At 37.0% G+C, this 15,701-nt stretch overlaps 2 protein-coding genes across 3 annotated transcripts; one reads left to right on the top strand and one right to left on the bottom strand.

Annotated features, from left to right (window-relative positions):
* The first annotated feature begins 826 nt into the window (after positions 1-826).
* On the top strand, positions 827-10,989 carry LOC128184962 (uncharacterized). Of its 2 annotated transcripts, XM_052854616.1 has the most exons (9): positions 827-893; positions 3,122-3,146; positions 4,597-4,726; positions 5,182-5,350; positions 6,474-6,665; positions 7,793-8,034; positions 8,442-8,672; positions 9,570-9,810; positions 10,153-10,989. In XM_052854616.1, the coding sequence occupies exons 2-9, from the start codon at positions 3,132-3,134 to the stop codon at positions 10,286-10,288; spliced, it is 1,356 nt and encodes a 451-aa protein (XP_052710576.1). In that variant the 5' UTR covers positions 827-893; positions 3,122-3,131; the 3' UTR covers positions 10,289-10,989. The 2 variants fall into 2 exon arrangements, with proteins under 2 accessions (XP_052710576.1, XP_052710577.1); XM_052854617.1 differs by lacking the exon at positions 3,122-3,146 and having other exon boundaries at positions 868-893.
* LOC128184963 (serine protease inhibitor dipetalogastin-like) lies at positions 10,418-15,303 on the bottom strand. The gene is made up of 10 exons (XM_052854618.1): positions 15,146-15,303; positions 14,800-15,007; positions 14,472-14,603; positions 13,976-14,125; positions 13,769-13,894; positions 13,544-13,669; positions 13,318-13,443; positions 13,018-13,143; positions 11,255-11,374; positions 10,418-11,097 (listed from the first exon to the last, which is right to left on the bottom strand). Exons 1-10 carry the CDS (start codon positions 15,210-15,212, stop codon positions 10,956-10,958), a joined length of 1,323 nt encoding a protein of 440 aa, XP_052710578.1. The 5' UTR covers positions 15,213-15,303; the 3' UTR covers positions 10,418-10,955.
* Between the last annotated feature and the right edge of the window lie 398 nt (positions 15,304-15,701).

Genomic DNA, 15,701 nt, shown 5'->3' with positions numbered 1-15,701 from the left:
ATTTAAATATATACCCGGGACGGAACAAAACCGGACACGTTTACCCGGGACAAACTTTAATTTCCGAAAAAGCGACGAGAACGAACACAGAAAACATGATCAGATCAAAAAATTGATCTGATAACAAGCAAGATTAGAACTAATCATTAAATGATTGTAAAGCTCATCATTGATTATTGAAAATCCATCATGTGGACGGGGATATCAACTCCGCTGTGAGGGAATTCAGGATCCAAAAGAGAGTCTGGTCTTCATGTGTCCATCATGTATATTCTTCATGCATATGCTGACTAGGCCGAAGAAATAAAAAAAAAACATATGAGAAAACGCATGTCTTTGTTTTTTATTTGTTTTTAATGGGAAAATTTTCTAGTGCTTATTCAGTGTAAAAATGTATGAAAACCGAACTGGGCTGGACCCTGGTAGGGCGTCGCTGACTATCCATTAAGAACTGTTTTCTTGTAAATAATTAGTACAAATCTAGTTACCAGAAATAAATAAAAACAAAATAACAGGCACGTAGCATCGTTTTTGAAAGTTGAGGGGGGAGGGCAGACTCGAGCAAAAATCTTGACAAGAAAAAAAAAGGGAGGGGAAGCTTACTTTCCAAAATCCTGAAAATCCTATTTATTTAAAAAAATTAAATTTCTAATTAGATCAATGCAGTCAGCTTAATATCGCTGCAAATTTCGTGCAGAACAAATGGGTATTTCCTAAGAAATCAACAAAAACCCTGTTTTTAGTTTCGAAAATCCCGACCCGGCCTGTGTTTCGCTACCCATTTTAGTCACACTCAGAAATTCCGGAAGTAAACAACTAATCGTTCATATACTAACTCGATTACAGATAACCACAATCATGTGACAATATTGCACAGGTGACATTTAGTTAAGGTAAGTAAAATGTAGAAGTTTTTAAAATGTCAAATATATAAAACAAAACGAAACTTTTTTTTTATAAAATAATCAGATGAGCTTGTAATTTACCTTAATTGATCTGTTTCAAATTTTCTCAGTACATTAAATGATTGCTGTATAATACTGTAGTACATAAGTATGCCTCAGGTTACTAATTCCGTCGCTTTTTGACGAGTTTTAACGAGAATACACTTTTGTGTACCTGTCAAGGAACTGTATTTGGAATGGATGCAAGCCGGGGGAAATCCAAGATTTCATATATTTTTAATCGGAGTCATTAATTTAAAATAGTAAGGTAGATTGTCCCTCTGATAAGAGAGATAACTTCTGTAGATGATAACATTACTTTGTTTCTGTTAAATCACAATTATTACAGGCGTGTAACAACGGAGGCCGGGGGGGGGGGTGTGAACGAACAGATCTCCCACTAACGGCAGGGCGCAAAACATGATAGAAAACTTAAAAAATTACAAGAAACTAAAGTCGTTCCCAAGATATTCATGCAAAACATTAGGCCAATTTTTAATAAAGTTACACATACCCATGAAAGAAGATTTAAATCAATGAACGGTGAAATTTCCAAGATCTCTTCATTAACACATGCACATTATCATTATTCACTCGGAAAAATTCACAATCGAACTGGTTGACAAAGTAACACATTTTGTAACGTTGTTAGAAAACAAGAATTTTACAGGAAAATCTTTTTCAAATGTCACTTCAAATTAATGCAAATTAATCATTTACAAATCATTCAGAAATTAGCGGGAGCACGAATAATGAGGCTTATTTCGCGGTGTTGTTTTACTCTAATTTTACTCTAATTCAGGAGCTTCGAAGGCTTCACTTTACTTGAGAATTGAGAACTTCGGCATGTTGGTTAAATGGGAATAGACCGGGCGAGATGGACCGCTTGGAGACGCTTTTCAGGACGAAGTCATGATGGGGGTTTATTCCCATTTCGCCAACATTGATAAAAACAAATAAACGATAGCATTTTTAATCAAAGTACTGAAGTACTGACGGGAGTTGATTTAATCGATTACCGGTATCATTTATCTTAAAATCAACTTATCTTGCATGGCAATTAGTTTCTAGTCTGTATTTGAATTACGCACTTTTTTATTATATGAATTTTAGACTTTTTCCGACAAGAACTTCGAGAAACCACATATGAATCATGTTGTGTAATATTTAAAGATAGATTTCAAACTATGTATAAGTAATCGAAGCACTTCTAAAAGTTTTATGGATCCAAGCACTATTGATATCGAACTCTAGTCTCGTTCAACCAGAGGCTCGGCTGTCTCCGTTAATCTCCGACAAGCAAGAGAGCCTTTCTGCTTGTCGGAGATTTACGGAGACAGCCGAGCGTTTGGTTGAACGAGGCTATATTAACCTCTGGCGTAGGAATACATGAGACTATAAAAATTTCTTAGTTGTTCGTATTATATAAAATCTGACTATTTTGAAAGTGTTTATTGATAAGTTTCCTTGAAAAACAATGCTTCAGCATACATTACTTTGAATTTTCTATTATTTTCAAGAACTAAGTCTTGTCAGCGGTGATGATTTGTGCTTAGGTCCAAACACTGTTTCACTTTCGGTTTGCCAGAGTAACTGCATAGGAGAGTTGATTAAAATCAACTCCCAAAAATGATAAAATATGATGCATGAAATTATTTAGAGAAATAATGGTAATGCTAAATAAAATATATATTATGTATTATGTACTTTTAATACTAATCGAAACATACATCTTCCTTAAATCTCTTATATTATTTATTTTAAAAAGCAGTAGTTTTGCCAATTTGTTAATCAGAATTTAAAAAATGAGTAAAGTCCGGCCGGGGGTCTTGATACTTGGATCTGGGGGATGAAGGGGGGGGGGGGGGGGTGATCGGTCCTGTCCTTAAGCACCTGTGTAAAAAATCCCGAAATCCTGCATGTACCAAATTTCTCTTTACCCCCACCCTTTTTTTAAGGAGGGAGGGGTCGTGCCTGAATCTTGTGTGGTACCCCAGTTGGCTCGATGGTATTAGTATTTACATGTCTAAACATATGTTATCATTTCACAAAATTTAACACTTCATCTTTTCCAAGCACTTCATCTTAAGTTTGGGATCGTTTGGTACTTTATGCAGGGGTTATTGGCTCATACGTTGTGAAAATATAACAATTTAACGTTATCGTTTTTGATTCAGAATACTTTTGATGGCCGACAGTCAAGTAAGTGAACCAACAGTACCGTATGTGAGGTACATACTGCACGCACGCTCTGTTTGCCGCTCAGGAAAATCTGGTGCACTAGTATGATATGTATAATACAACGAACAACTTGAGAATATTTACTCTGAAAATGGAACATGAGACATATAGCAAGAGAGACTTATTTATAACCAAACTTTAATTAAGGTGTATCAAGTTTGTAATATAACTCGTGCAGCTTCCCGGCGGATATTCTTTCTACATATTGTATATATTCAATATAGATGTGTAAAAGATAAGAAAGTAAAACTACGGGCTCTGTTGGTTGCCTTAACAACCTTTTTTTACCCTATCCTTCTTTTTATATGCTAGACGATATAGTTTTATTATGCCCCCCCCCCCCAACCCCTCCACACAGGTTACATGTACCAGTGATAATTTAGAAACCATACTGTATCATATAAGTCAAATATTTGAAATATCTTATTGGGATGAAACTTTCTTTTTCTGCACGTACTCGATATACTATTGATCATGTCAAATTTGTTGTACGACGTGAATTCATCAAGGAAATGTTACTTTTATAAATATGATTAATTAACGAAAGGCCCAGGGGCCACATCGCTCACCGTGGCCTCTCGTTATTTAGTTTTATAGATTTAAAGCAGAGCTCGAAAAACTAAATAAGGAATAAGGAATCATTCTTTGAGTATTATGAGGTGATAATTTTGGTCGGGGCGTGATCAAATCCAATAAAGCCCGAAGGGCTTTGTGATAGATTTGATCACGCCCCGACCGAAATTATCACCTCATAATATTCAAAAAATTATTCCTTATTACTAATATTTATATAATTTTAAGCCATCGTACGATTAAATATTAAATTAAATATGAATAAGCAAACCCCGCTGGCGCCTCAATTTGGCGTCATTTGTATTATGGGTTATATAGTACAAAATCGATACGTAGTGTTATCACATGCAAAGACACTGGAAAATGAATGTAAATATAAGGTTATAACTACCTTCACTGGGCGTATAGGCCTATCCCACTTTTTAGGAATAAGCGGAGCCTGAAATGCTAAAATGATATAATCTATTTGACCATTGCACAACACGTACAAGTATATAGTCACTTTTTGGTCGGGGCGTGATCAAATCCAATAAAGCCCAAAAGGGCTTTATGATAATTTGATCACGCTCCCACTGAATGTTCCTTTATTACTCAGTGTAACTATATAATCTTCAGCAATCATACGATTAAATATCAAATTATTGGCATTTTAATTCATTAAAAACGCAAACCACGCTTACACCCCACACTACTTCAATTGCATCATTGATGAAATGTATTAGACTACACGTTACAAATTTGAAAAGAGTGTTATATCACAGATAAAGACACTGGAAAATATAAATATCAAAATAAATAACTATTTAGCAGAAATATCGTATTCATGTTGTATTTTCAGTTAAGCGATTCAGGCAGTCATGTCCACATGCATGCATCCGGTCTGAACATTCCATTTGCCGCATTCTTTATTGTGGGAGAAATAGCAGGATCCGGGGTGTTAGCTCTTCCGAAGGCTATTGATGATACAGGTTTTATACATATCAGCCATTAAATAAAGCATACAATACCGACCAGCCCAATCTAACAAAAAGCAAACCCCAACAAAACCCCATGTCTGCTTTCTGTGTCCGCTCAGGCTCTACAGACCCTTAAATCGCTCCTAAAAAAAGTAACCAAATGTTTTTACATGTGTATTTGCAATATGCAAGCGGCAGGCTTACAGGTGGTAAGAAAAAAGACATGTCTTCTTAACTCTTAAGTGTAAACATGCATTGGTAAAGCGGACCCCAAGAGCAGATGCAAATTTTTAAAATATATAGCAAACCCCGAGCAAAAACAAAGCATACTCGGGGTCAGCTTTAGAGGTCTTCTTTTTATGGTGTTAGGCTGGGGCTGGTCGGTTCCAGTAATTTGTTATTTATGCATACTGAATATATATTTTATTTTATCATTGCTATAAATTTAATGGATAATCTCGCTGTAGGTTGGATCGGCCTCGTTTTGATTGTGGCATGCGCACTCTTATCGTCATACACGGGAAGTATTCTTGGTCAGGCTTGGCTCATTGTCCAAGAAAGATTTCCTGAATATAAGAAAAGCTGTCCTGACCCTTATCCAGTGTTGGGAGAGAAAACGTTTGGAAAGAAAGGACGGTATGAATGATATTTATCGGGAATGTTATTTGTGTCATGAACAAAAAAAAATAGATCGTGTTCTGTTGGGCTGCCAAAAAGTTACGACATACATAATTTATGATAAACTTTTAATGGCTTTTAAGATAACGGAATGATTAAGATTGCGTAAAAAATTTCCCTGGATTAATATCTCATGCGCGGATTTGGAAAGGGGGGGGGGGGGCGGAGATTAATACCCCCCTCTTAAAAATTCAAATTTATTAAATTCACATAGTAATATTCCCCAAAATATGCCCTGGAGACCCCCTACCCCGGAAAAAAATCTGCATCGGTGTGCGTATCTATGCATGTACTAGTATTTAATCAAAAAGTTATTCACCTTTTTGAGTTACAGTGTCTTTTAAAGAATTGTCAAAAAGTAAAACCATGCTAAATTAGACCGTTTTAAAAGTGTGACATGGGCTGCGATTGCTGTCTAAAAAATGTAACAATGAGATCGACACTGTGAGAAAAGAAATGATTTTAATATTTTAATGATCAAGTGAAAAAAAAAAAGCCAGCAGTTGGAAAAACTACATGATTAAAAATATACCGACAGTATCGGTTTACGAAGAAATCCATGTCCTTCGACAAACCGCTTACTTGTTCATGTAAGACATGGTAAAACATTACTGTGCGCCTGATCAAGAAGCGGTTTTTGTTCTAGTCTGGAAAATATAAAGCTTTGTATTTATCAGTTATATTTACTTACTTTTGGTCACTGTAATTATATTTCATAAGTTCATATTAATTTTCCCGCGATACTTGTTACGCGAATCAGGGGGGGGGGGGGGGGGGTAGCATCGTTTTACCTGAAATCTTGGCAAGATAAAAAGGCCATAATAAACATAAACATAAGAACCAACCAACAACAAAAAAAAAAAAAAACACGCTTCAGCAAATATTTGAAAATTCTCATCCTTGGTGAACTAGGATTATGATTATAGTATTCTAAAGCCATGTCGATGATCACCATCGCAAACCACAGTCAATTCGTAAGATCCTCCCCCATCTAGGAGAGAGCTCCGCAGACCGTGGCTTGAAACCTTGGTTGCTGTGTATCATCTGCCTTTGTACATTTTGTTCGCTACTCTGATTTCAGATACGTTGTCTCCTTTTCCATAAACTTCACTCTGTTTGGAGTCTCCACGGTGTTCCTGCTGCTGGCCTCGGAGAATATCGAGGACCTAATTGAGCAATGGTCCGGAAAAGATCTGTCCTTCTGCTACTGGCTGCTGATCCTGGCGGCCGCTGTTTGCCCCCTCACGTGGTTTGGCACTCCGGCGGATTTCTGGTATAATGGCCAGTTTGCTTTTGATTGCCTACAACCTTACAGAATCAATAGATTTTGATAACTGAGACTTTCGTTTTTGAAAGTGGGGAGACCTTCCGGGGGGGGGGGGGGGAGGCACGTATATATAATATATATTAGACTTCAGTTTCACTGTTTCTTTCCTTATCTTCACTTATTTCACTTTCATTTTTTACATTGTTCCATAAAAGTGTGTGTGTGTGTGGGGGGGGGGCTAAAAAAAGCGGGAGGGGGCTTACCCCCTACCCGCCGCCCCCCCCCCCCCCCCCCCCCCCGCCCCCGAATGCTACGTGCCTGTGCTATGATGTGTTTGAAGTGGTATTGTCATGATTTGCAATCTGTAGCCAAAACGGTTCATCACTCCCATCTTGAAAGTTTTTAATGTTTATATATAATGTATTTTTAATGTATTTTAAATGCTAAAACAAAAATATGAATGTCAGTTGTCGAGTAACACGTGGAATAGAGAGTTCACTTTGTTTAAATATGTAAATAATGTTTTTGTTTTTCTTTCTGTTTTAACTTATTTGCAAGTACATGTAATAAAAAGTAAATCTTTTGATGTAAATGAACTTTTTATCAATACGTTCAATAATTACATGTAAAAAAAAAAAAAAGCCAACATGACACGAGCTTCGTTAATACAGGGACGTACTGCAGATTCCTTATTTTACGCGAGTATACTTAATTTCCCGTTTCCATCGTTTAGCATCAAGTCTCCAGAATATAAAATCACTATTTTCAAGCCGAGTTTTTATCATTGTTTACATCTCTCTGAAAATTAAGTTTTAGAGATTTAGAATTCAGAAGATGTTACATAACAAAGGAATGTGAGCTCTATCGATAGTCTTGACTACTAACATTCAGTTCAACTTAAAAAATGTCTATTATGAAAAAGTATTGCAAACATTAAAACGGTAGGAGAAAAAAAAGATACAAGTAAATTGCAATAGCCTCTGATAGCTCATATATTGAAATTGATTATTGTAAAAAAAAAAAAACAAACCCAAAATGCTACTCAAACTGCTAATTATTAGCAGTGAATATTGTGATAAAACTTGTGATTTCAAATATAAATATATAACATCCTGGTATTTTCTGTTTGACAGGCCGGTAGCCGTGGGAGCGACCTTAGCTACAGCTGTGGCGTGCGTCCTACTGGTGATCAAGGTGGCGATGGAGGGCGGCGCGTGGGACCCCGTCCTGCACTCCACCACGGAGTTCGAGCCCTTCTTCATGGCGTTTGGAACGATCGTGTTCGCCTTCGGGGGGCACCCAGCGTTCCCGACATTCCAGACAGACATGAAGAAACCCGGTGATTTTAAATGGGCAGTCTTGTTGGGATATCTAGGTAACATATTTTAAGGGATGGATATACGGAGGCACACATTAATGATTAGACACAGCGAACCTTTTATTGACGAAATAAGATATATCAAGGGTATATACATGCATAGATAAATACCGTATATAAATGGATACAGATAAACAAAAATCAACGGACTGACTTACTGTTGTTTCATTAATATTCGTGGGTATTAATTTTGGTGGATTCAATGAAAATCACGGTTTCAAGGATGCGTAAATTCGTGGCCAATGATCCTATCAATACAAAACATTAGTAGAAACGAATATTGATGAAACCACAAAAACCAATGGTCCGACTTATAGAAGGACATGTCTTGTCTACGATATGTTCTGCTGCCTATTGTTGGTCTTTACTTTTCTTAAATTTGTCCATCCCTTTCGTTTATGCAGTTGTAATGGTCATGTACCTGCCAATATCTTCCGTTGCGTACTTCATCTACGGAAAGAACGTTCAGTCAAACATTCTACTGACGAAGAGCAGGGACGTTGACAACAAGGAGGTCAGTGACGTCATAAACCAGGTCGTTGAGGTGCTTATTACTATTCACCTAATACTGGGACTGCTCATTGTTATCAACCCTTTCTGCCAGGAGCTGGAGTCATACGCAAGGGTCCCTAGACGTAAGTCATGGCTATTGTATGCTAGACCGTACAGAACCCTTACTGTAATATAATACAGTGTGGACCCACAATGTAACTTTTACATGCGCATAAAAATATTTACACCATATGTTTGCATTGGAAATCTGTGGTGTTCATTTTTCTATAACCAAACCTGATCAAGGCGTATGAGCACAAGTAAACGTCATCACGCGTTTTGAATCTATTAGATCTATTATTGTTATGAAATTATATTAAACGTTCAAAGTTATGTAACTAATTTGATATGTACTTATGAAAATAATCGTTAAATCATATCTATTCGTTAAAAGATATTTCTCGACAAAGTTTCTGGCACTATATTTTTAGCAGCGGAAGCGAACTAAATAACACGTTAATATGGCTGTTCCCTCTATTATTCATATCCATGACAAAAAGCGTATGTATTTATGGCTTTAAAATATTTCACACAATTAATCATCAATATGAATATAAGCATTTAATTCTTATTTTTGGATATCGTCGATCCTATGACACACCAAGCGGTGCAGATATATTATCAGGCCGTGCAAACAAATTATCAAACCGCACTAACGCGGGATTTTCATTTTGTCTGCAGGCCTGGTGTGTTATAGGACCAACGACATATCCAAAAATAAATATTCAATGCTTAAATGCATTAAGGAGCGCCTTGCACCTTGTCCAGAACACTACCTTGAAATATTTGTGTCAAAGCAATCATAGAATCAACGCGCAAAATATTTTCCTTAATAAAAAGCCAATTTATTTGCTCAAAGACACGCCATATTTTACTTACAACGACTTGGGCTTATCCTGTTTTATTTTGTGCAATATACTTTACGTATGAAATACATGTAAGAGCACATAAAGTATAAGTTCCTTGTATTTTCTTTTCAGATTTTACATGGAAGCGCTGTGTATTTAGATCCGTGGTTGTTATTGTCATCTTATTTGTGGCAGAATCAATACCAAAATTTGGCGCCATTCTATCGCTCGTGGGCGGTTCTACCGTGACACTGCTGGCTTATATATGCCCCTCACTCTTTTACCTGAAGCTGAAGTCGGTCCGCCAAGAAGACATGGTAGAGATTGTGAACGGTCACAGTGTTGATAGCATCAGTCTTACACAGGATAAAAGGTAGCCACCTTTAATAATGTATTCTTAACATCATCCGCTCACAATAATGCTGATCCAAAATAGTGGCGTCGGAAGCAAATTGAAAGGGGGGTCGACCTATCAGAAATCTTGATAAGCAACAACAAAAAAATTCAAAACAAACAAAAAATAAAACCATTTTTTGGTCATGTTTATTTGCAAAAAAAGTATGTGTATGTGTGTGTGTGGGGGGGGGGGGGGTGGTTCCGACGCCTACACAAAACTAACGGTTATTACATGTACATGTTGGTACTGTTTTACAAAAGGTCCTTTCCACTGATCACTCGACAATACTCCCTCCATTAAATTGTCTTCCTTTCACAGCCAGGGCCTCCCTTTGTGGGTGAAGGTGATGAACATCGAGATCATTCTGCTTGGCACGGTGGCCGGGATCGCCTCCACATACTCCGCCATCAAATCTATCATCAACAGTAACTTCTCCAAGCCCTGTTACCTGTGAGACATTTCATTGGGGAATAAATCACGTGATCGCGTTACTCACTTTCAACCACGTGATGTCGATTATACACGGGTACAAAACATGTCTTCTCAGACCATGATATTTTATCGGATTCAATGAATACTCGAGTTTCTATTTTCACAATTAGTGCAATATTTTATTTTAACAAACACAATAACTTCTACATGTACATATGTATTCAATTTTAAGATTTCTGTAAATGTTCTTCATAGTTCAATATTCAAGAGTTTATTTATTAATATTTTGTCTAATACTGTTACACGAGTACAATGAGATAACTGTATTCAATGCGTTTATAATTATGCGCCTGTGATACAACACTATGAAAAATGCGCAGAGGTGGTTAATATTCTTATTATAGATTATGAATGTACGGTAGGGCGAAAGCGCTTTAGATAAAAGTTGTTTGATCATTGGACTTATTATATATACACATGTGTATATATGTATATATATATTATGACTTGACACGTTTGAATTTGAATATAACAGAAGTTGCATAAAAAGTATCACACGAATAATTGAAACAGTATATAAATAGCAGTGATCGTTATACAGCACGGTTACAATTTATGTGAGCAATATATGATAATTTAATAATAACAAATTCAAACTGTCCGAATAGTCGAGTTCTTGTTTTGTTGAATTACTTTCTCAAATAAAATTTTTGCCAAATGGAAGTTAGCCACAAAAACATTGATTGGTTGTCGCTCGACTTCCGCTCTTCGATTGACCCGCCCTCTGCTGATGGACAAGGACAGGTTCCAGGACATGCCTGTGACACACCTCTACAATGAACGAAAAACCTTTGACTTGGTGAAAAATTTTCAGCAGCTCTATATTATGCACTTTTTAAATAATATCCCATTGACGACACCACAATGTAATTTGCCCCTTTTTTCCGTTGCATAGAATGGCAAATGATGATACTCATTCGGAACTTACGCGCATTGAAGTTCACATGGATTTATGTAGTCTTTGCCATCAGTACCGCAAACACGGGATTCGGGGTAACCTGTGCAGTTACAACAAGGACATTGGTTCTGGCAGCTCACATTAACGTTCCTGTCAAGTGTTTGAGGTCTTTATATCAATGAATGGATAGTTATAAATCAATCAGCTACATATCAGTCTTCACGTTTATCTTTCATTTTTATTAAGGAAATTTACATGGAAAAAGTGATGTGCGAGCATTTACGCGCAAATTACAATTTTTCAAAATTACATGCTTAAAAATTGAAATTATGACGTACTCAGTCACGTTTGCTCGCAGCGCGTTCAATTAGTAAAATATTTACTTACAAACATTTAACGACACATGTACATATAATGAATCGAACAACATTACGGTACTTGAATTTGCAATCATTTAGAATGATAAAACAGTGATGTGCAAGAATTTTAATTCGCCAAACAAAAACGTACGAGCATGCAAACATTAAATGACTCGTTGACATGCAAGCATATAGTGACGCAATGATAAACAAGCTTCACAATTTCCTACAAGCATTTAATGCCAACTGATAAACGAGCGTCACAATTTCCTACAAGGATTTAGTGACACAATGATAACCAAGCGTCACAATTTCCTTCAAGCATTTAGTGATACAATGATAAAGAAGCGTCACAATTTCCTACATGCATTTAGTGATACAATGATAAAGAAGCGTCACAATTTCCTACATGCATTTAGTGATACAATGATAAAGAAGCGTCACAATTTCCTACATGCATTTAGTGATACAATGATAAAGAAGCGTCACAATTTCCTTCAAGCATTTAGTGATACAATGATACAGAAGCGTCACAATTTCCTAGTAGTATTTAGTGATACAATGATAAAGAAGCGTCACAATTTCCTACAAGCATTTAGTGATACAATGATAAAGAAGCGTCACAATTTCCTACATGCATTTAGTGATACAATGATAAAGAAGCGTCACAATTTCCTACATGCATTTAGTGATACAATGATAAAGAAGCGTCACAATTTCCTACAAGCATTAAGTGATACAATGATAAAGAAGCGTCACAATTTCCTACAAGGATTTAGTGACACAATGATAACCAAGCGTCACAATTTCCTTCAAGCATTTAGTGATACAATGATAAAGAAGCGTCACAATTTCCTACAAGCATTTAGTGATACAATGATAAAGAAGCGTCACAATTTCCTACATGCATTTAGTGATACAATGATAAAGAAGCGTCACAATTTCCTACAAGCATTTAGTGATACAATGATAACCAAGCGTCACAATTTCCTACAAGCATTTAGTGATACATTGATAAAGAAGCGTCACAAAAATTCTACAAGCTTTTAGTGACGCATGGACAAACTTTCCTTCAAGCTTTTAGTGACACATTGACAGGCATGCGTCACAATTTCCTACAAGCATTAAATGAAGCATTGCCAAACAAGTGTCATAATTTCCTAAAAGCTAATCACATGATTCTTTCTTTCAAGGATCAAGCAACACACAGAGTACGTTGCGTGTATTTCAAACAATAGACTCATTTAGTGACACACTTACATACAACTGTTTAGTGACTCATTGGCTTATAGAGTATTTGTGACACAACAACTAGCATTAGTGACACGTTGACTCTTTCAAACACTAAGTAACAATATGACATATAGTTGTTTAGTGACATATTATTTAGTGACTCGTTAGCATGTAACTGTTTGTTGTGAAAAATGAACTCACGAGCAGTTAGCGACGCATTGGTTGGGGTATGTGATGTTGTTGACTCCACAGACGGGAGATAACTCTCTCGTGCAGGCGCACGGCTCCTGACATGGGCACGTTCCGTTGCACGCAACATCGTCCGCTCTAAAAATGTACGAGACAGTTAGTGATGCCAGAGTTGTAGCGGCCAACCAACCTGTTTCATTCATAATGGAAATGATTCGGGGGATTTTGCATACGTAAATCAACAAAAATTGTTGTTGTTTATTTTTCAACCGAATACCAGTCAAGACTAACAATAATGGCCCGGGCACTTACTCGCAACCCGCAAGGCAGGCGTTGGTGTAGTTCTGTCCCCGGGTGCTACAGACAGGTGCGTACTCGTCGGAGCAGTTACAGGAAGTGGGGCAGGGGCATATCCCTGAGCAGGCTGACTCGATCTTCCTGGAAAATGCATATACATGTATTATATATAGAATATAAGTATATATATATTTACAGACTTCAGGAATCTAACTTTATCTGATAATTTAAGTAAACTTACTGGCACTGTGCTAAGCAAGGGTTGGCATACGTTATACCGTCAGTCCCACACACGGGGTTGTAGATTCGGGTACATTCACAAATCTCTGGGCACGGACAACTCCCGTTGCATGCAACTTCTTCGCTCCTGGTAATCATTAAAAACATCGAGATCTTGAGATCTTGTTTTAATAGACATTTTGGAGCACGTTAATTTTTCGAGTTATGAAAAAAAACCAAGACATACAGACAGTCGGCGGTGCAGGGGTTTAGGATGGTCTTGTTTGAAGTTGTACACACGGGGTCAGGCCCCTGAGGACACTCGCATGGGGCGGGGCAGGGACAGGCACCAGTACACATGACCGCCACGCCACTAACACAGAACAAAAAATATCAATAATAATAAAATTACCCAGATATAAAAGTAAAAGAAATTTTAACGACGACGAAATACCTGCAATTAGCCTGGCACTCCCCTGTGTATGTGACGTCATCCGACCCACAGACAAGACCTGTGCTTTCTGGGCATGTGCAGTTGGCAGGGGCAGTAGGAGTCGTCGTGGGCTCACAAGGACACGGTCCAGTACACATAACATTTTTACTCCTTAATGCAAAATAATATTTAATAAATGAATATCATCAAGATGTAAATGAAATAACAATAAAAATGTTTGAATATTACGGTGTTATGTAAGGGTTTATATATATAATAAATAAGGTAGTAGTATGGTTGAATTTAATGGTAAAACAGCTCAATTTGTAAATGACGAAGCTTATAGATCTCTTTATATATGTCTACCCTCTATACTTTATAGTTGATTCTATAGTATAGAGGGTAGACATATATAAATATATATCGTTCGTCATTTACAGATTTTGCTGGGGAGCGCATATGAAAAAGCTGATATATTCATCCTTAAAGTGCAAAGATTTTTTCAAAATATACTCACGCACACAGAGCCCAGCACGGGTTTGTATAGGTCAGGCCATCAGACCCACACACGGGGTCAACCTCGCTCCCACAGGGACACATGGGGTGGGCGTGGCAGGGACACTGGTGATTACATTCCTCTTCCACACCACTACACATACATACTGAGTTCATTATAGGTAGAAATATGCATACAACACATGTACTTTCAAATGAAGAGTTAAATAAAAACTATTACTAGTTTACCATAACTCTCTCTCTCTCTCTAAAAAATAAATCTCTGTCTCTGCCTGTCTGTCTGCCTCTCTCTCTCTCTCTCTCTCTCTCTCTGGGAAAAGATAACTTACTAACAATCGGCCATACAGGGGCTGGAGTACGTCTGTCCATCTGTTCCACACACCGGCCTGTAGTAGTGATGGCCACATTTCTTAGAGCAGCTATTTCGTGTTAGTGGGTTTCCTCCAACCACCTTCAGAGGAATGGCTTTTTCTGGTTTCGAATCGACAACTAGTGTTTTGCCATTGTTGATTTCCGAAGGTTGGTGAAATTCGTGCACTTAAAAATAGGAAGTAACAATTCTCAATTTGTCCATTTACTACATTATTTCCTTAAAATGGACAGTCTTCATTATTGTAAAATATATTGTATATAATTATATACATTCATTAGAACTAAAATTCAAAGGATTGGTACCTAAAGCAGATGCTGCTAGTGAAAGACAAACACATAAAGCCAAGAGCCGCAGTGTGAAGGCGTCCATTGCTGTCTATCCTGTGCCGTGGATAAGTGTCCGTCAAAGGATGCTGTGAGTTGTGAGCAGTGTAGACCACCTAATACATTAAATATATACGACAAAAGATGTCTTTCAAGGCTTTGTTCCAGATTTTTAACTAATGTTGCACGTATTACTCTTATTTTAATAAAATAAAAACCAAAGAACAGACATCAATTGTCATGTGTGCAAAATAGATCACCGGAGAGGAAAACGTGACCACCATTTACAATGGAGATTTGTGATTAGCCATCCCAGCAATGTAACTTCATGATCAGGAAAATGATTGTTTGTATCCATATATACTTGGTATATATTGTCAACTATACATTTTCATATAGACGAGCTGAATTCAATCGTTTTTTTTTCTTTAAAGTGGATAAGGTTTATCGACATCATTTTCTTATAGCATCGATTAAACCATTGTAAAAAATTTAGTGCATGGTTTCAATGCAATATACATTATGTATTTGCTGT

This window comes from Crassostrea angulata, chromosome 5 (assembly GCF_025612915.1).
Source record: "Crassostrea angulata isolate pt1a10 chromosome 5, ASM2561291v2, whole genome shotgun sequence".
Classification (NCBI taxonomy): Eukaryota; Metazoa; Mollusca; class Bivalvia; order Ostreida; family Ostreidae; genus Magallana; species Magallana angulata.
The sequence above is the reverse complement of the archived record's forward strand: the minus strand, read 5'-3'. Positions and strand labels throughout refer to the sequence as shown.

Coding starts and splice junctions, on each gene's coding strand:
- LOC128184962 (XM_052854616.1), top strand. Junction 5,351..6,473: donor ACGTTTGGAAAGAAAGGACG/GTATGAATGATA, acceptor CTCTGATTTCAG/ATACGTTGTCTCCTTTTCCA. Junction 8,673..9,569: donor ATACGCAAGGGTCCCTAGAC/GTAAGTCATGGC, acceptor TTTTCTTTTCAG/ATTTTACATGGAAGCGCTGT.
- LOC128184963 (XM_052854618.1), bottom strand. CDS start 15,212: ATGGACGCCTTCACACTGCGGCTCTTGGCTTTATGTGTTTGTCTTTCA. Junction 13,670..13,768: donor CCCTGCACCGCCGACTGTCT/GTATGTCTTGGT, acceptor AATGATTACCAG/GAGCGAAGAAGTTGCATGCA. Junction 11,098..11,254: donor CCATGTGAACTTCAATGCGC/GTAAGTTCCGAA, acceptor CGTTCATTGTAG/AGGTGTGTCACAGGCATGTC.